Source organism: Pantherophis guttatus, chromosome 4 (assembly GCF_059756535.1).
Source record: "Pantherophis guttatus breed Tessera chromosome 4, ASM5975653v1, whole genome shotgun sequence".
Taxonomy (NCBI): Eukaryota; Metazoa; Chordata; class Lepidosauria; order Squamata; family Colubridae; genus Pantherophis; species Pantherophis guttatus.
The window spans coordinates 19,047,432-19,066,980 of record NC_142066.1 but is presented as its reverse complement, the minus strand read 5'-3'; the positions used below and the strand labels follow the sequence as shown (position 1 = coordinate 19,066,980).

Sequence of the window (19,549 nt, the reverse complement as noted above, 5' to 3'; positions counted from 1 at the left end):
ACTGTAGTATTGTAAAAACTGGAGAAAAGTTTCTCAAACACATTGGAGGGCTTACTGTTTTAATTTTTGGTTGAGATGAAATGTGAAGGAGCTCGGGCAGTGGTGGGATTCAGCCAGTTCGCACCACTTCAGGAAAACCAGTTGTTAACTTTCTGAGCAGTTTAACCAACTGGTTGTTGGAAGAAATCATTAAGGCAGAGAACCGGTTGTTAAATTACTTGAATCCCACCACTGAGCTCGGGATTATACTGAGGACATCTCCAAATTTCAAATTTGTCAAGCTTTTTAGTGTCATAGAAAGTGTGATTTGTCCCAATTTAATCTCCAGTGATTGGACAAGTTGATTTTCTCCTAGTTCTTATATTAAAAATGGCTAACCATGGCCATTGGAAATAGCATACTGACCAATTAGCAACTGAAACATTTCAGCAGAAAAATGGAAGCTAGATAATACAGTACAGATAGAAATAAGGAAAATAAGAGGAGGAGCTGGAGGAGCAGTAGCAGGGGGATACCCACATGTATTGATCAAGTACTTCATGAGAAGGAAGGCTTTCAAAAGTGATCTCATTGGAAAGAAAGAAGACTTGAAAAATAATTGCAGCAATGATTAAATCCCCAGACTGATAATACTTGTGAACCACTGGAAGAGGACTACTAAGCTTGCAATTGTAAATAGGAGAAATTATCATGGTAGGAAAAAAGGATAAAACTAGGGTATCTAAAGATAAAACAATAATGATTATCTAGAATTAAGACAAAGATTTATCACAGATCAAATGCAAAGCCTGCTTTGTCTCCCTGCATGCAGTCCTGTATTTCTGAGAAGATGTTAATGCTATGCAATATCTTAATCTAGTTTTGTCAGTGTCTATTGAAATTCCCTTGAGAGATGGAGTGGAAGAGACACTGAGTTTCCTTAATTAGTAATCAGTACTATTATTTTTCCAAAAGTACTTTCTTTGAAGAATATCAGAAGGAAACATGTTTACCATATCTCAATACTCAATGCAACACTGCTATTAACCTTTGGAATTAACACACAAAGTACAAAATGATGGAGTAGGAAGTATTATTCACAGAAGAAAAAAAGAAAATGCAATTAGAAAAAAAAGAAACACAACTGTTGAGGTCATACTGTAACAATTACTTAAGCTCTAGATGGACTAACTGATCCTATATCCCATAAGCCTGTGCATTTTCTTAGGTGGGACCTAGCAGGAAGCACTTTCTGCCCTGGCCTTACTTTAGGGATCATTCTTGCTCTCAAGGTGTGGCTGGTCCCAACCATATCATCCTTCTGGAAGGCCCTTAAAAGATCAGAAAGTCAAATGTCCTGGGGAATCATATCTTAGAGGGGAGCCTGCTACATCATATGACATGACATAACATGACCTGTCATGTCATGACATGACACAATACAATATTTAATTGAAATGCACTGCCTGTTATCCTATTTTGTTATTTACTTTTTATCTTTTTAATATGATTTCATTTTAATGTATTTTTAAAAAGATGTATTTGGGCTGTTCTATTATGTACATTGCCCTAGTTGCTATATGAGGTTTAAACATTTCCATCAAGTTTTACCTTACAACAAATTCAATTCATCTTCGATATATAAGTATGTACAGTCTATCACATTTCAAATACATAAATTCTTTCATCTGTGAAGAATACTTCAATTCCAATACCATTCCTACCTCTCCCAGAATACTAGCATAAAAATTTTCAAACTCTCAATTTATCAATATTCCTTTATCCTGACATTCCTCCTCCACTCGAACCATTGATACATTTTATTCCAGATTTCATAATATTCCTTTCACCCTTGTCTTTGAGTTCTAATGTCAGTATTTTATTTATTATCTCTTCTTTGAGGGGGAGGGGATCTCTTTACTTTTCCAATTTTGTGCAAAGACCAATCTTGCTGCCGTTAGTATATGCAACATTAAATATATTGTTCCTTTATTATATTTGTCCTTTGTAATGCTCAATAGAAAAAGTTCTGGCTTTAAGTCTTGAATTAATATCTCTTCCAGCCATTGTTTTATCTAATGCCAAAAATCTCTAGCTTTCAGGCATTCCCACCACATATGATAAAAAGGTCCTAGAGCTGCCTTCCATTTCCAACACATCAGTGAGAGGTTTTTGTTCATTTTAGCTAATCTTTTGGGTGGGAGATGCCACCTGTAAAACATCTTATATAGGTTTTCTTTATATGTGGTGGCTAAAGTTAATTTTCTATTTCTCTCCCACAATTCCTGCCAATTGTCTAAATCGATATTGTATCCAAAGTTTTTACTCCAAGTTAGCATGGTTTCTTTCACCTGTTCTTCCACCATAGCATATTCCAGTCAGTATTGATATATTTTTCTTATCACCATCTCATGTGTTCTTAGATTCCTAGTTCCGTAGATTCTCTCTTTATGCTCCATTCTTTTTTATCTTTCATGTATTGTGATTGGACTTGAAGATATGACCACCATTCCAGTTCTATTCCTTCCTCGCATAGTTCTTTCCCAGATTTTAGTTCTCCTCTTTCATTTAGTATATCCTTATAGGTAATTACTCTTCCTAATTTAATAAAGTTTGGATGTATAAACATCTCCAATGTCGAAAGCCAGTTAGGAATTTCCATATAGTTACGTTGTTTGATTTTAACCCAAACATCCAATAGTGCCCTTCTCATGTAATGCTTCTGGAAGGACTGGTGAGCCTTGTGTCTTCCGTCCAAAGGACGGCATGCCACCCTATTTGCATGTCGTATCCTTCCAGCGTTAATAGCCTCCTATTTTTTAGATTAATCCAATCTCTTACCCATATGAGTGTTGCTGCTTGGTAATATTTTTCCCAGTCCTAAAAGCCGAATCCCCCTCTTTCCTTAGAATCCTGTACTAATTTTAATTTAATTCTCGGTTTCTTCCCTTGCCAAATAAATTTAGATATCATTTTATTTAAATTTCCAAAAAAACTCCTTTTCTAATCTTATTGGTATAGATTAAAATAAAAAAAAAAGTATTTTTGGTAGTACGTTCATCTTTACTGTTGCAATTCTTCCCATAAAGGAGAGTTGAAAATTTTTCCACCTGTCCAAGTCCACCCTGATTTGATCAATTAATTTATCATAATTATCCCCTTTGAGTGTGACGCATCTTGCCATTATTTGAATTCCTAGATATTTCACTTTTTTTGTTATCTGAATGTTAATTCTCCCAGTCAATTCATTTTCTTGCAATTTAGTCATATTCTTAACTAACTGTGAAGTTTCTGAAAGATGCCCTAATTAATTCATGAGACACAAGCCAAACTTCAAAAGAAATACAATCATTTATTAGGAGCACCATTCCGGCAATAATCCGATGCAGTCAGAACTAACCTCACATAGATTTATGGTCCCCCATGACCCTCTATCCCCCCTCCCCCCTCCTCCCTGGCCAGGTTTCACATTCTCCAATTGACTACGTTGGCAGGCTATGAAACCCATACCCCTCCTGCTTCCTCTGGTAACCTAGGACACAATCTATAGGAAGGCATTTGCGGAATGCAATTTCAGTTAGGGCAATCAAGCAGCTCCATCAGTTCTCCCCCCCCCCTCCTGCTTATAGCAACTTGAAAGCTTTGCAAGTTGACAGTTGGCTCCCCTCACTTCCCAAAGGTGACCTGCACAAAGCAAAAACATTTTGAGTGCAGATATAGAGTTTAGGGATGTGACCACCCCCCCCAGGCTTGTTTGGATTTTCCATGTGAAATTTGGCTATATAGCGATCAGTCTGGATGTTTTGATTCTTTACCCAAGATGCCTCTGATAAGGGGTAACCCTTCCACTTAATTAAATATTGGAGTTGTCTCCTGTGCCACCTCAAATTGAGGATTCGCTGCACCTCATAATGGGTGTGTCCCCCTATGACCACGGGGTCTGGGGGCTCATGGGGTAGTGGCCTTAGGGTCGATCCAACCATGGGTTTTAAGAGGCTATTATGGAATACTGGGTGTATCTTTCTAGCAGTCAGGGCAATTTCAATTGCACCATGACTGGGTTGATTATCTTTACTATGGGGAATGGTCCCATAAACTTTAGTCCCAGTTTCCTGCTAGGGAGTTTTAACCTCAAATATTTTGTGGAGAGGAAAACTTTCTTCCCCAATTGAAATGGCCATTGGGGAGCTCGGTGTTTGTCTGCCTATTTCTTATAGGTTTGTGCCACTTTAGCTAGCACTTTCTTGACATTCTCCCAGGTCACTTTCAGTGTGGCCATCCAATCGGTCAAGCTGACTGAGGAGGGGGGCTCCCTTGGGTATTCAGGGATGCCACTCAGTATGATCTCAGCGAAAGACAGGAGGTCTGCCCAATTGGACTGCTGATAGTTCACGTAGTACCTCAGGTAATGCTCTACCATGGCATTCAGCCCCTCTGCCCCCCACCATTGGTGCTCAGATCAAAGGCCAAGCTAAGGTCCTGGGATGACCCAATGGACCACAGAAACTTCCTCCAGAACTTTTTTTTCTAGAGATGACAGCCATCTCCAATTCTTTGTTTGCTCGTATTAGTCTTTCGTTCATTTCATCTACTCCTTTTTCCTCCTTTCCCATTCTCTCTTCCATCTCATGTAATTTTTGTTCACTCTTCATAATTTGTTGTTGGAAACATTCAAATTTCCCGTCCATTGACTTCATCTTTCCTTTGAGTTCTCCAGTGTCACTCCTTACTTTCCCTATCTCTTTTTTCAAGTCTTCATGATTTTTCAACATCACATCCTACATTGATTATAGCATTAATTGCAAATCTTTGAATGAATTAGTTCTTTCTCGTTGAATCATTTCTCCTATGGACCTTTGTCCGGCTGGACACAATTCAACTGCTGTGGTTTGGGCTATCTGCTTTCTTCCTGGACCAATTCTGGTTAGGTTAGGGATACTTGTCATCTTTAACAACATTTTAAACCAGCCCTCCCACTTGTTTTCAGTCCTTGTATTTCCCTCCAGCACACCAAAGCTATCAAGTTATCTATTCCACGCCTAGTTACATCAAAATTTGTGTTTTAAATGTATTAGATCTTGTATATTAAACCTTATAATATATACTACAATAGATATTACTATGCTACAATATTAACAAAAGTAATTAAATGACTGATGAATCTTAAGTACTTATATAACACAATAATCTTAGAATGCCTATGTATTACAACAATCAAAAGCGAAAATAAATTGATAGAGGGGTATATTAATAAATCACTTAATGTTAATAATTACTTCTTGTTGTGATGACCACCGTCTAGTTTTAAATTGATCTCCTTGTTAATATATATATATATATATATATATATATATATATATATATATATACACACTCAACAGAATCAACAGATGTAGAATGTCTCCGACTCTCACAGTACAGTCAATTTCTTGTTTTTGTGTGACTTCTTTTAATCCTTTAGGACAACAAATCCTTATTTTTGTAGTTAGGTAAGTCTTAAACCACAGGCTTTCCTTCTTCCTGAAGCGGAGTTCTTTTTATTTTATTTTTTTATTTTATTTTATTTTATTTTATTTTATTTTATTTTATTTTATTTTATTTTATTTTATTTTATTTTATTTTATTATTTTATTTTATTTTATTTTATTTTATTTTATTTTATTTTATTTTATTTTATTTTATTTTATTATTTTATTTTATTATTTTATTTTATTTTATTTTATTTTTTTACTTTCCCTTTGTGTCTATTTTCTCCTTGGCCAGCAAGTGTCTCTCTTGCCTCTCTCTCCGTTACTCAGCATTCAGTCCGTATCCAAGATGTCAACCTCCTCAGCTTCATCAGCACTTTTTACTTTCCTACTTTTGGTTGTACTAACTTCATATTTTTAAAAGTTCTTTTCAGCAAACACCCCCACCCTTAGTCTCTTTTCTTTCACAGCCAATGTTCTCTACCTTCTGTGCCTGAAATTTTCTTTCACTGCTGCTCTATGGGGGGAGAACATTCTCCCCTCCTTCTTCCTAGGGCCCCTTTCCTCCTAATTCCTTTCGCCCCAGATCACTCACATGGAGTCGCCAGGATCAGATTCCACCAGATCCGTTGCACCGTTGTCCCACTATCTCACCATTATTCTTCATCCAGCTGTTGGCTGTCAATTCTTTGCGGCCACCATCATGAGCCATCTCCTTCCCCTGTCCGCATCTCCAAGGCTTCTACTGCTTCTCCTGATCCCGACTGCTCTGGATCCACTCTGCAGGACACCTCTTCCTTCCTTCCTTCCTTCCTTCCTTCCTTCCTTCCTTCCTTCCTTCCTTCCTTCCTTCCTTCCTTCCCCCCTCTGAGGGACCTGGGGCTCTGAAAAGTCCACCAAGCGATTGGAAGTGGTTGTGAAAGCAGCTCCCTGGTCTGGAGAGCCGACTCTCACAGCTGTTCTCTGCCTTCCATTGAGGACCTGTATTCTGCACGAGTCAAAAATAGGGCTGTGAAAATATTTACAGACCTCTCGCATCATGGATATAAACTATTTCAACTCCTACCCTCAAAATGACGCTATAGAGCACTGCACACCAGAACAACTAGACACAAGAACACTTTTTTCCCAAATGCCATCACTCTGCTAAACAAATAATGCCCTCAACACTGTCAAACTATTTATTAAGTCTGCATTACTATTAATCTTCTTATCGTTCCTATCACCCATCTCTTCCCACTTATGACTGCATGACCGTAACCTTGTTGCTGGTATCCTTAAGATTTATATTGATTGTTTCCTAATATGATTTGATTGCTTATTTGTTCCCTATGACTATCATTAAGTTTTGTACATTATGTTTCTTGACAAATGTATCTTTTCTTTTATGTACACTGAGAGCATATGCACCAAGACAAATTGCTTGTGTGTCCAATCACACTTGGCCAATAAAGAATTCTATTCTATTCTACTCTACTCTACTCTACTCTACTCTACTCTACTCTACTCTACTCTACTCTACTCTGTTCTGTTCTGTTCTGTTCTGTTCTTAAAATATAACAAAACAATACTCACAGATGAATAGAACAATGAATTGGGTTTCTACAAGCATTGCTTTCACCATCAGGATAAAATCACAATCATCAAAATTAAAAAGGCAAAAATTCATTAAATGCAGCAATCTCAGCAGGCAGAATAAAATGTCATTCAAGGCTTATGAATAAGAGTGACAATGCCTCAATGAGGACTAGAATTGATGGCTTCCCAGTTCCTAGCACACCACCCTATCCAAAGTGGGTCTCAAACATTCAGATTTGGGGCAGTGGGTATAAATGGGGATTTTCCTCTATTTTTTTAAAAAAAACAATGGTTGTGAAGAATATTGGGAGGCTTGGTTGTTTTCTCTTTTGGCAGAGATCTTGTGAAGACTAAGGGCTGCATGACACAAAGTCAATTATTATGAAAAGAGTGCAATTGTCTATCAATGACTTCAAATATGCCATTAAAACAAACCTGTGGACATTGTAATATTAAAAACAAATTCAGACAGAATTGTCTTCTTTTTGGCTATTCCAATTTATACTGATTAGGGCTCAAAATAATTATTTAATATTTCAAAGAAAAGATGTGGAGAAACTATATTCGGAAGTTAATTTTGAAGAGATTGTCACAACTATTGGTTTCTATGCCATCTTCATGTGAGGCTTTCAATGGCTCTACCTGCATACATGACCTGATAATAGAGAAGAGTTTCTTTACAAGAACATATCTGGTTCATTGAATGAGAGAATGCAGTTATATGAATTCTGTTTATGTTTACTTTCCCGGTACTCTCTAACTTCCTTGGTCCTCTCCTTTTCATGGGAATCTTCACATAGAGCAAGATGAACATTTATTTACTAATTTCTTTTTCATATTTCTTAACTTCCCATCTCCCACATAGAAAACCTCTGTGCAGTGTACAATATAATCAATAAAATTAACATTAAAATCAGAATAATTTAACAATAAAACTTTAAAAAAACATGCTGCATTATCTCTCATGCTGTTCTAGACTGACTGCAACTTAAATATCTGTGTACTTAGAATAATTCTATTTTCACTTTGAATGTACACTAATTGGCATACATTAAAACATAATTTCATTGCATACAGCTCTCAAGGTGTCACCGCCTCCAAAATACACTATGTAAACATGACAAAATAAATAAATAAATTTGCATATACCCACATAAATTATATGACACAGAGAAACAACACAGTCTAGTTCAGATGGATACATGTAGATGGAGGGAAAAATGAATCTTGTGAGTTTACCAGATGGATGACATAGGGAACAAAGATGTTACAGAATCTGTAACATAATTTCTAGTCCTGCTAGAAATACTTCAAAACCTCCTCGCAGAGGGGAGCAAAAGACCATGAACTGGGTGTGTGGGGCAGTGGTGAAATCTAAATTGTTTTACTACCAGTTCTGTGGGCATGGCTTGATGGGCATGGTGTAGCTTGGTGGGTGTGGCAGAGGAAGGATACTGCAAAATCTCCATTCCCACCCCACTCCAGGGAAAGGATACTGCAAAATCCCCATTCTCTCCCCACTCTTGAGGACCCAGTTTGTGGGGGCAATAAGCTGACTTTGTATAAATATTGCTTATTATAGCAAATTTTGTATTGCTTAACGCATTGTAAGCCGCCCTGAGTCTCCGGAGAAGGGCGGCATATAAATCAAATTAAAAAAAAAAAAAAAACCTCTGGGACCAGCCAGAGGTGATATTTGCTTGTTCTCCAAACTACTCAAAATTTCCACTACTGGTTCTCCAGAACTGTCAGAATCTGCTGGATTTCATCCCTGGTGTGACATCTCCAACAAAGCTTTGAGCTCTAAGCACATAGCTCTCATAAGCAGTATGCTGAATAACAGGAAGCGAGCTTCCAATAATCTTCTCAGCTGTCCTCACCACTCTCTATATGGACTTTCTATCTGAGGCACTGCTTCCACCAAAACCAAACAGTGATGCACTTTGTTAAAATGCCCTCAATTATCCCTCTGAAAAGATGGGCCAGGACAAAAGGAGAAAGATGTGCTCTCCTCATCTGATGCAGAAAATGCAGACACTTCACTAAGGATGACATGTGGCAAGACCAGGATACATTATAATCAACAAAATTAACATTAAAATCAGAATAATTTAACAATAAAACTTTAAAATCATGCTGCATTATCTCTCATGCTGTCACAGGCTGACTGCAACTTAAATATCTGTGTCCTTATATATATCATGCTACTCCCTTGTATGTCACTTTGATGTGGTGATATGAAGGAAGAATGCTGACTCCCCAAACTGCAAAAATAGAACAAAGAAAGTCCTGTTTAAATATCAGTTTTATTTTTTTATTAGTTGCTCCTTCTTATTCAAATCAGGTCTCAGAATAATGATATAGCACTTGGGGGAAAAGATGCAACCCAGTAATCCAGCCGCTGAAGCCAAAATGGAGAAGATCTCCACAGCAACCACATATTTCCCCTTGGTGCTCAAGTACGTGGGAACAAATGACACCCAAACACTACAAAAGACCAACATGCTGAAGGTGATGAATTTGGCTTCATTGAAGCTGTCAGGTAAATTCCTAGCCAAGAAGGCCACCGTGAAAGTGACAGCAGTCAAGAGCCCCATAAAGCCAAGGACAGTATAAAACATTGTGGTTGAACCTTCATTACATTCCAGGACAATTTCTTCAACTATGGAGTGCATGTCTGAATCTGGAAATGGGGGAGAAATTGCCAACCACACTACACAGATGGTGAACTGAGCCATGAAGACAGATAGGACTATCGTGTTGGCCATTCGTCTCCCCACCCACTTCCTCATTTTGGAGCCTGGCTTGGTGGCCATGAAAGCAAGAACTACTATGGTTGTTTTACCCAAAATACAAGAAAGGGCTATAGAGAAGGTGATGCCAAAAGTACTTTGTCGCAAGAGACATTTCACTTGATTAGGTTGCCCAATGAAGAGCAGAGTGCAAAGGAAGGAGAGCAGGAGAGCAATGAGAAGAATGTAGGTGAGGTTCCTGTTGTTGGCTTTGACAATGGGAGTGTCCTGGTGTTTAATGAAGATTCCCAACACCATAGCTGAGATGACAGAAAAGGAAACTGAAATTGTTACCAAAGAAATACCCAATGGCTCTTGGAAACTCAAATAAGTTACAGTTTTTGGAAGACAATTATCTCGACCTTTGTTTGGATGTTGATCCTCTGGACATGGGAAACAATCATCTAAGTCTGGGAGAAAAGAACAAATAAAACTGTTTCACAGAACCATTATAGGATTTAAGAATGAAAAAGTAACACTAGATTTAATAAGATCCAATGAGTTTGTACTATTTTTCTCAAAATAATTTAAAATGAAATACATTATATAATGCAGTGTTCAGTTTTAATATTCTTTAAGTTACACAGTTATCTCAAAATATTTATATGACACTTACTGTCCAGCTGGAATATGAAGGAAAAATAGTTGAAATGGCAGGAAAAAATGTTCTACGGATTGAATTTGATGGAAAATGATCTTACAGTCAAAAATAAATAATAAAAAGACTTCTGAATTTTTTTAGAAAGGCATAGGTTACCTGCCAAATGTCTACAAGCAATAAGAAGAAAAATCCAAATCTGAGAAATCTATTGATCCTTAAGAGAGATTATGTTATTTAAAGTGAACTGGTTGATTATACCATTAAATATTTCCCCAAAATGCTGTTTCAAAATGCCACTGGACTTTCTTTGTTTTTCCTTGAAGACATTTTGCTTCGCATCCAAGAATCTTCTTCACTTCTCCGTGAAGCCTGTCAGTCAAAACTGAAGAAGATTTTAGATGAAAAGTAAAACTATTGAAGGAAAAAAGAAAGAAAGTCCAGTTGTCTTTTGAAAAAGCAATTTTGGGACAAAAAGCACTTTGGATGACTGAAAATCTCCATAGACATTAAATATCCCTTTGAATTATAAACAAGTAGTTCAGGTTCTTCATTGCTCATCTATACAACCTATTAGACGGCTCAAGATTTTCAGTCACCATAATACTGATTAAAAATTCAGCCCCAATTATATTTTTTAAACTATTGATATACTCAGTATATCCCTTTGCTTACCCATTTGGTCAGCTATCTTCCCTTCTGGACATTGTCTACAGTCGTAGCAGCAGGATAATTTCTCTTCTATTTTTACCTTGCTGTAGCCAAAAGGACATTTCTCATTACAGATGGAAAGAGGCAAAGTCTGTTCATAAATAAAATCAGAATTCTTTCAGATGAAGGACTTATAGGTTGGGAGTGTTCATTTCATCAGGTATATATTCCCCAACTTTTCTAATCCTCATCAAACCAAATTCACCAAAACAATCCTTTTATTAATTTCTTTCTCAAACCTGAGCAACTAAAAGGTATGATCATCAACTCCCTGAATGCTGTAACTGCCAAAAAAAAAGTCCTAGTCTGCATTAACAAAGGGATAGAATCAAGATCAGGTAAAGTGTTAGTGCCACTTTATAATATATCAGTAAGGTGACACTTGGAATATTGCATCCAGTTTTGATTGCCACAATATAAAGAAATGTGGGGAGTATAGAAAGAGTGCAGTGAAGAGCAGCAAAGATGTTTAGGGGATTGAAGGCTAAAATATACGAAGAACAGTTGCAGAAATTGGGTGTGTGTAGTTCAATGAAAAGAAGAACTAGTTGTGACATGATAGCAGTCTTCTAATATCTTAGGGCCTGATACAAAGAGGAGGGGGTCAAGCTATTCTCCAAAACATCTGCAGGCAGGATAATGCCTTCATTAATGAAGGCAATGGATGGAAACTAATTAAGGAGAGGACCAATTTCTCCAACTAAGGAGAAATTTCCTGACAATTAGAGCAATTAATCGGTGGAACGGCTTGCCTCCAGAAATTATGGGTCCTCCAACATAGGATATTTTTAATAAGAGATTGGATAACCATTTGTCTGAAATGATTGTAGGAAGAAATTAGGAGCCTTGGTAGTACAGTGGTTTAATGCACCCTGTTATTAACACAGCTGCCTGCAATTTCTGCAGGTTCGAATCTTACCAGGCTCAAGGGTGACTCAGCCTTCCATCCTTTCTAAGGTAGGTTAAATGAGGACCCAGTTTGTGGGGGCAATAAGCTGACTTTGTATAAATATACAAAAGTATGAAGGCTATTGCTTAACGCATTGTAAGCCGCCCTGAGTCTCCGGAGATGGGCGGCATATAAATCAATTTTTTTTAAAAAAATAACCTTCTGGGTTCTGCTCCAAGTGGGGAAAAAGACACTGGAAACATGCTTGGAAAGATGGTTTAATGGTGGAGAGGATCACATAGCTTGAGTTCCTGAACAGAAAAGGGCAGATACAGTAAATCCTCAGGTTTTTATGCTCTCTCTGGCTTTACATTTCCTGGGCCCCCGAAAGAGTATCCTGATTGGTTGTCAGACTCCCAGGGGGTGGGGGTCTTAGCTAGCCTTGCTGGTTGATGGTCACATGTGTTTCCCAGGTCACATGCTTCCCAGGTCACGTGGTGAGTTTCGGTTGCTAGATGGGGCCCATTGTGTTAGTTTCTGTTGCTATTGTGTTGCAAATGTCCTTTGACAAAGGATTGGGTTTCTGCCTCTGGCCCATTGACAAAGGGTGGGGGGCAGGAAGGTGGGAGCTGCTTTGTCTGTAAACTATGCTTCTCCATTTCTCATCCAGGGAAATATAATATTCTGCCTTTTTAATATTTCCCAAAATATTTCATTCTTCTAGGAAAGGAGTGGGTGCTAACCTCCTACATGATGTAGGGTTTCCTGAGTAAGGTGGGGTTGGATTAGAGTACCTCCAAAATTATTCTGTTATTTCCCCAACCAACATGCTGAAATTGGGAGTTGAAATCCACACCTCCTAAACTTGCTGGGTTGGAGAAACACTTGCTTAACTGTTCCTTTTTTTCTTGTTTCCATTGAATCATGCCCAATTCTGAGAGACTGCCTGGAGAAGTTTTTCAGAAGTGATTTGTTATTTGTTGGCCTCCACGGAACCTGCAGAGCAACTGTCTCTAAGCAGTGATCTAGTAAATTCAAAAACTCACCCCCCACCTCCCACCCCACTTGGCCACCAGTCTCGGAAAAGGAGATACAATCCATCATTAAGAGCCTAAAGAGCAATAAAGCCCCAGGTAAGGATTTTTTACCAGCAGAACTATTCAAGAAATTTCCCAATTTGTGGGGCCCAGTACTAGCAGGTCTTTTTACACACATAAATAATACCTGCCATATACCCAGTGGTGGGATTCAGCCAGTTTGCACCACTTCGGGAGAACTGGCTGTTAACTTTCTGAGCAGTTTGGCAAACTGGTTGTTGTAAGAAATCATTAGGGCAGAGAACGGGTTGTTAAATTACTTGAATCCCACCACTGCATATACTGGATGGGTGGAAGATGGCAATAATTGTCCCCATATTTAAAAAAGGAAATAAAAGGGACCCTAGTAATTCTAGGCCTATTAGCCTGATTGACATTGCAGCAAAAATATATGCTAGGTTTCTTTTGATTAGAATTGGAAGCTGGGTAGAGGAAAACAATATCCTCAAAGAAGAACAAGCAGGTTTTAGACAAAGCCGATCCACTATTGATAACTGCTTTGTCTTGAACCATCTAATTGCCAAATATGCCTATAAGAGGAGACCCTGTATGCTGCTTTTATAGACCTTACAGCAGCATTTGATATGGTAAACAGAGAAGTAGGTGAAGGGCCTGGTGGCTCAGCAGACTGATAGCATTGTCAGACTGATAGACCAGCTGTCTGCAATTACAGTAAGTTCGAATCTCTCCAAGGCTCAAGGTTGACTCAGCCTTCCATCCTTTCTAAGGTAGGTAAATTGAGGACCCAGTTTGTGGGGGCAATAAGCTGACTTTGTATAAATATACAGAAGTATGAAGGCTATTGCTTAATGCATTGTAAGCCGCCCTGAGTCTCCAGAGAAGGGCGGCATATAAATCAAATTTTAAAAAAAAAAAGTACTATGAATAAACTGGCATCTCTTAAAATAGAAGTTAGACTGCTTGCGTTGATTAAAGCCCTTTACACAAGTACCTGTTTGAAGGTGCGGTAAGGGGTTAATGGGATCTGACTAACAGGATTCACACAAATAAAGGGGTAAGGCAAGGGTGTATCCTGGCCCCATTATTATTGAGTTTATATATCAATGACTTGCCATGTTCATTTGCCAGGATCTCATGGTATGCATGCCGATGATCCTACATACTTACTGTATTTAGCTTGCTTTATGCTGATGACATGATTTTATTATCATATTCACTAGTAGGATTAAGTAGGCTATTAAGAAGATTCAGCTGTTATTGCCAGGATAACTCCCTAATCATTAGTAAATCTAAATCAAAAATAATGGTGCTTGGAAAACATCATCAGAGACATAAATGGCAATTAGACGGTGAACCAATTGAACAGGTTAACACCTTTGTATATTTAGGCATAACCTTTTCCAGGACTGGCTCCTGGACTTACCATCATCAATGGAGTACACTTAGAGCAAACGCTGTTTGAATTTACTGCTTAAACTAAAGAACCATAGTTACCCAGGGTCCCATAAATTAAAGTATACAAAGCTAAGGTTACCCCTATGCTCTTGTATGGAGCAGAGGTTTGGGGTCTATATTCAACCACAGTCCCAGAACAAACACAGTCCCAGCATTTGAGACATATTTTGGGTGCAGATCCAAGAACATCTGCTGCAGCAGTTAGAGCTGAATTGGGAATTCATACAATTCATGCACTATCCAAAATTAGAGCATATAACTACTGGTGCAAAGTCAATGAAATGGAGACTGATAGACTCCCCAAGTTATGTCTACCAGAGCATATAAAATTACAATGCCAAATCTCCTGGATCACCAAACTAACAAATTTTGTAAGAAGCTGCAGCCTTCCTGTCTCCTGCGTAACAGGAGAACAATTTTAAAAAAGAGCTGCCCAAAGAATTAAGGATATAGATGCACAAAATGACATAGCTATCCTTAGTAAAGTGGGTAACTTGAAATGGCTGACCAAATACAAACATTCTTTTCAAGTAGACAGCTATTTGAAGTTCCAACTGCCAAAACATCTGAGGGAGATATTTACGCTAGGGAGATTCGAACAGCTTGACACAATGGTCAGATATAGGAGATTCCATTCTATACCCTACAATGAATGTCTCTGCATTTGTGGAGTGGCAGAGGTAGAAGACCTGGCTCACATCCTCTTTGACTGTTGCTTGTATAAGGGGGTGAGAGACAGGTACCTTAGTCCATATACCAAACAAATGACCCATTGGGATCCCCATATCATAACAACTTACTTTATGTGCAGCCAGAACCTGAAAATAACATTTAACACAGCACAGTACTTAAACAAAATGGTTCGGTTGAGATCTGCATACGTGGGACTGATTGGGGTAGATTGCAAGGGTGACACTGAAATATAATTTTATGTCATTTTACTCTATTTTATATATCTATGTATCAGATTACTGTATATTGTATCTAATCCTATAACTATTGTATTTACCCTACTTTTATTTTAAACTGTTTGTACAAGATTTTAATGGTGATATGTGTTTGCACCTTGTGCTTTGATATGGCCTATAGGCTAATCAATAAAGCTAACTAACTAACTAAAAGTTGAACTATGTACAATGCCACTTATAAATCAAATTCCCTCTTAGAAACCTCCAGTTCAATCACAAAGCAGTTTTCTCTGTGTTATTGTTTTCCTCATTTATTCATATAGATTATATAATTTTTTATGTAAAATATCTGCTCTCCCCCCCCCTTTTAATGATTCGTGAAAGGGTGATTTTTATGCTTAGCATACAATCATATTACTTCACTTAAATTAGCATAACTAGTGAGCTGGTTAGGCAGATAGGTAGTATATCCAGCGGAAAGTCTAAGCTAAAACAAAGACTTTCTGCACCGTGTTTAATTTCTTTTGGGGAGACAAATATAAATTTAAATCTAAGGAGATTAAACCAAAAATCATCACTCTGTTGCAACAAATGGTTTATTTCTGTTAAGCTATGGACATTTCTAGGGTGTCATTATTTTACTAATGTAGTTAAAGATAACCTGACTACTTCAGATGTCCTACTCAATTGTCCATTATATGGCTCAGCAAGGGCTCAACACATAGAGATATTGCTTCACAAAAAGTTCTGAAGCAAACAAACAAAACTAATTATATTTTCTTCAGAACCCAAATATATATGTAGTCACTTGAACTGTTAAGTTTATAGTCAGGCATCTCCAACAAAGGACATCTTATATACCACACATTGAGGTTGTATGTAAAAGTAATTAATTAACTTAATTGCCCACTGTTTTCCATCTCTATGATTCATTTCATTATATATCTTTGCATTCTGTTTTACTATATCCCATCTTATCTTCTCTAATTTTCCTGTATTTTAGTGTGTCTGATCCTCATTTTCATAATATGACCCACTGACTAACTAGTAGAGATTACTACTATGGCATATACTGAGATATGTCAAAATCATACCAGAGATTACTGGTATGATTTTGCACTGGAGTCTGGAACTAAATAAATGCTGTAGGTATTTAGACTTAAGCCACCTATATATACTTCAATAGTTTATGTATCTCGAACAAAAAAAATGAGGTTGTTAAATAAAGTTTGGTTGTGATTATTATTTAATTATTTACTTCTGTGTATCAATGAATATATGATTTCCAAAAAAGTGAAAGATAAGACACACCTGGTTAAATATGAGAGGCCAAACAGCATCATTGGCAGAAATGGTAAGGAGCTTTTTTGGAGGAGCCATGGGGTCGATCTTTCCAATTTGGACCTTCAGAAAGGACTTGTTTGGAAATGTGACCCAATTAAAAACATCAAACCCAGTTTCCAATTCTCCATTGGGACCAAAAGAAACCTGTTCTCCAGCACTGTTGTTAAAAGAGACTTGCTGCAAAAAGTGGTGGAGCTGAATGAATAATCAAAGAAATATAAGTATTAACTGGATTTCTTGAATCATAGGGAGAACTCTCAGTTCCTTCAGTATAGTTTATGCCCAATGGAAAGTCATTATTATAGTTATTTTCAAATTGCATCTAATTTTGCATAAGTGACCTTCATTGTTTAGATTATGCCGATAATATTTGAAAAAAATAATAGGTTTTTCATTTTTTAAAAGTTTTTGCTGAAGATAATACCATGAACATTCAAAACTATCTCTAAAGGGAGGGAGGAGGAAGGTGAACAGTTAAGAATTATGAATTATAAATAAATAAAGACACTTTCAAAAGTAAAGGAGGAGAAAAAAACCTATAAACCAACATTTTTTACATGATTACATGATTTTATATGATTCCTGATTTGGATTAGTAAACATTACCTGCCATGGTGATTGAAAGAAGTACTTCCACCTCCTTCCATCCATTATTTGAACTTCTTTGAGTTTGGAGGAGCACATGGCCCTCAGAGCATGTGCCACAGTATAGACTGCATTGTAGATGGTGTAACTATGTCCGCCCATAGTGGTCTCAAAGACAGAATTAGGAAGAGTCTCTAGCTTTTCTTCTCCAGTGCAGATCCTTTCAGCACCTTCATCTGTAATATCACTGGAGAATGAGCATTCAAACGCATCTTTCCAGAAATCCCTAATAAACCCATCATCTTTTTCAAAGTTTGGGTTTTTCTTCTGCGTAAATTGTTGGAATCCTTTTAGCTCCTTTGAGTGAAGTGCAAATGAAATTGCACCATGGAGAAAATCAATGGACAATGGTCTTTGCATTAGAATAGAGGTGAATTCCATTTGAGGTGGCATGATCCAAACTTTGGCTTTTCTCTCCTTTGGAATATCATCAGAATCTAAAACAGAGAGCATCATCCTCAATGTCACTATGCTTGTAGTTTCAGCATTGAAGATCACTGCAGTGACAGTGCTCCCCATGATCACTCTATATAATTTATCTGCTTCCTCCATCATTTCAGCAGCTTCACTACCATACATCATTTTGGGAAGACATTCTATAAAGTCAAAGCAGATTCCTCTCTCTGAAAACATGGGAAGACTCTTTTGAACAAACCTCTCCATATCTTCTTCATACAAACAAATCATCCCAACCCAGGTCCATCCAAAATGCAAAAGTAAGTACAGTATTCCTTTAAGCTGGTGGATATCGTCAGGAAACATCCATGTTACAAAAAGTGCTGAGTTGTCATTATATGTCATTGGTGGTGATCCAAATGTGATCTAAGTGGGAGAAATACAGAAGAACCTAGTGAAATGGGAGTTTACTAGAAAAAAAAATAAAGGACTAATGCGTATATCCATATGTAATAGAATTACTGTGTTTGAGTGGGCATGCAAGGCAACTTCCTGAAAACTATTTTTTTTTACCAATTAATATCTGCAAATTTAGTACTGCTAATCAAGCAACAAGGAGAACTCTTTGTTGATAATCTTCATATCTAATAACTTTCTCATTAAATGACAAATTTTGTTTGCTTCTGGAACCCTTTTTATAAGAGTGATTATGAGGACTCAACATCTGAAAATAATAAACTGGTGAACTTTCCATCTTGCTCCACATTTAACTAACCTGGGGAAATTTATAGTTGCACAGAGTGGTTGCCATGTTGAGACAGGTTCTAGTATGGGGTCCTCCAATGATGGCTACCATATTCGTCTGGTCATTACATTTGTAGTTTGGGATAAATTTATCCTTTGTAGATAGAAATTCCATTGCTAAAAGAGAAGTTGTATATTCCTCAAGATAGTTGGTAGCAATGTGGAAACCGAGGCTAACATTGGACAAAATCCCAGAATGTTCATTGATCTCCTTTACAGCAAATGCCAGAGCCAAAGTGTGTTGGTAATTTTGAGTGAGGAACCTTCAGTGAGAATTATAAACTGCATGAATATACTTCTGCTTTAGATTCAAACAGTAGATATTGAAATTTTGAGTGTGTATACATATATACAAACACAAATTGAAATTGATTTTCTCCCAGGTCTGGAATTAAAAACGGCTAACCATGGGGAGAAAAAAGGACGCGGTGGCTAAAGGGACATGGTGGCTCAATGGCTAAGATGCTGAGCTTGTCAATCGAAAGGTGTCGCTTAATGGCATGAGCTCCCATTACTTGTCCCAGCTTCTGCCAACCTAGCAGTTTGAAAGCACATAAAAAATGCAAGTATAAAAATAGGGACCACCTTTGGTGGGAAGATAATAGTGTTCCGTGTGCCTTTGGCATTTAGTCATGCCGGCCAGATGATCATGGAGACGTCTTCGGACAGCGCTGGCTCCTCAGCTTTGAAACGGAGATGAGCACTGCCCCCTATAGTCAGGAACAACTAGCACGTATGTGCGAGGGGAACCTTTACCTTTACCTTTTAACCATAGACATTGGAATTAGCATACTGACCAACTAGCAACTGAAACGTTTCAACAGAAAAATGAAAGATAATAGACCACAGGTAGAAATAACAGGAGGATACTTACATGTATTGATCAAGTACTTCATGAGCAGGAAGGCTTTCAAAAGTGATCTC

At 37.6% G+C, this 19,549-nt stretch overlaps 2 protein-coding genes across 2 annotated transcripts; both read right to left on the bottom strand.

The window, feature by feature from the left end:
- Window positions 1-9,312: 9,312 nt before the first annotated feature.
- On the bottom strand, window positions 9,313-11,138 carry LOC148113840 (vomeronasal type-2 receptor 26-like). The gene is made up of 2 exons (XM_087894460.1): window positions 11,091-11,138; window positions 9,313-10,227 (listed from the first exon to the last, which is right to left on the bottom strand). Exons 1-2 carry the CDS (start codon window positions 11,092-11,094, stop codon window positions 9,332-9,334), a joined length of 900 nt encoding a protein of 299 aa, XP_087750586.1. The 5' UTR covers window positions 11,095-11,138; the 3' UTR covers window positions 9,313-9,331.
- Window positions 11,139-12,293: 1,155 nt separating this feature from the next.
- Window positions 12,294-18,677, bottom strand: LOC117673028 (extracellular calcium-sensing receptor-like). Its single transcript, XM_087893446.1, has 4 exons — window positions 18,597-18,677; window positions 17,387-18,247; window positions 16,748-16,975; window positions 12,294-12,326 (listed from the first exon to the last, which is right to left on the bottom strand). The coding sequence occupies exons 1-4, from the start codon at window positions 18,675-18,677 to the stop codon at window positions 12,294-12,296; spliced, it is 1,203 nt and encodes a 400-aa protein (XP_087749572.1).
- Window positions 18,678-19,549: the final 872 nt, after the last annotated feature.

What these genes read in the sequence shown, in the direction of transcription:
- LOC117673028 (XM_087893446.1), bottom strand. Translation starts at nt 18,677, where the DNA reads ATGGTAGCCATCATTGGAGGACCCCATACTAGAACCTGTCTCAACATG. An exon ending in GCAACTATAAATTTCCCCAG is followed by an intron (nt 18,248 to 18,596) that starts GTTAGTTAAATG and finishes TCTCCCACTTAG; the next exon opens with ATCACATTTGGATCACCACC. An exon ending in GGCCTCTCATATTTAACCAG is followed by an intron (nt 12,327 to 16,747) that starts GTGTGTCTTATC and finishes TTTTCTGTTCAG; the next exon opens with GAACTCAAGCTATGTGATCC.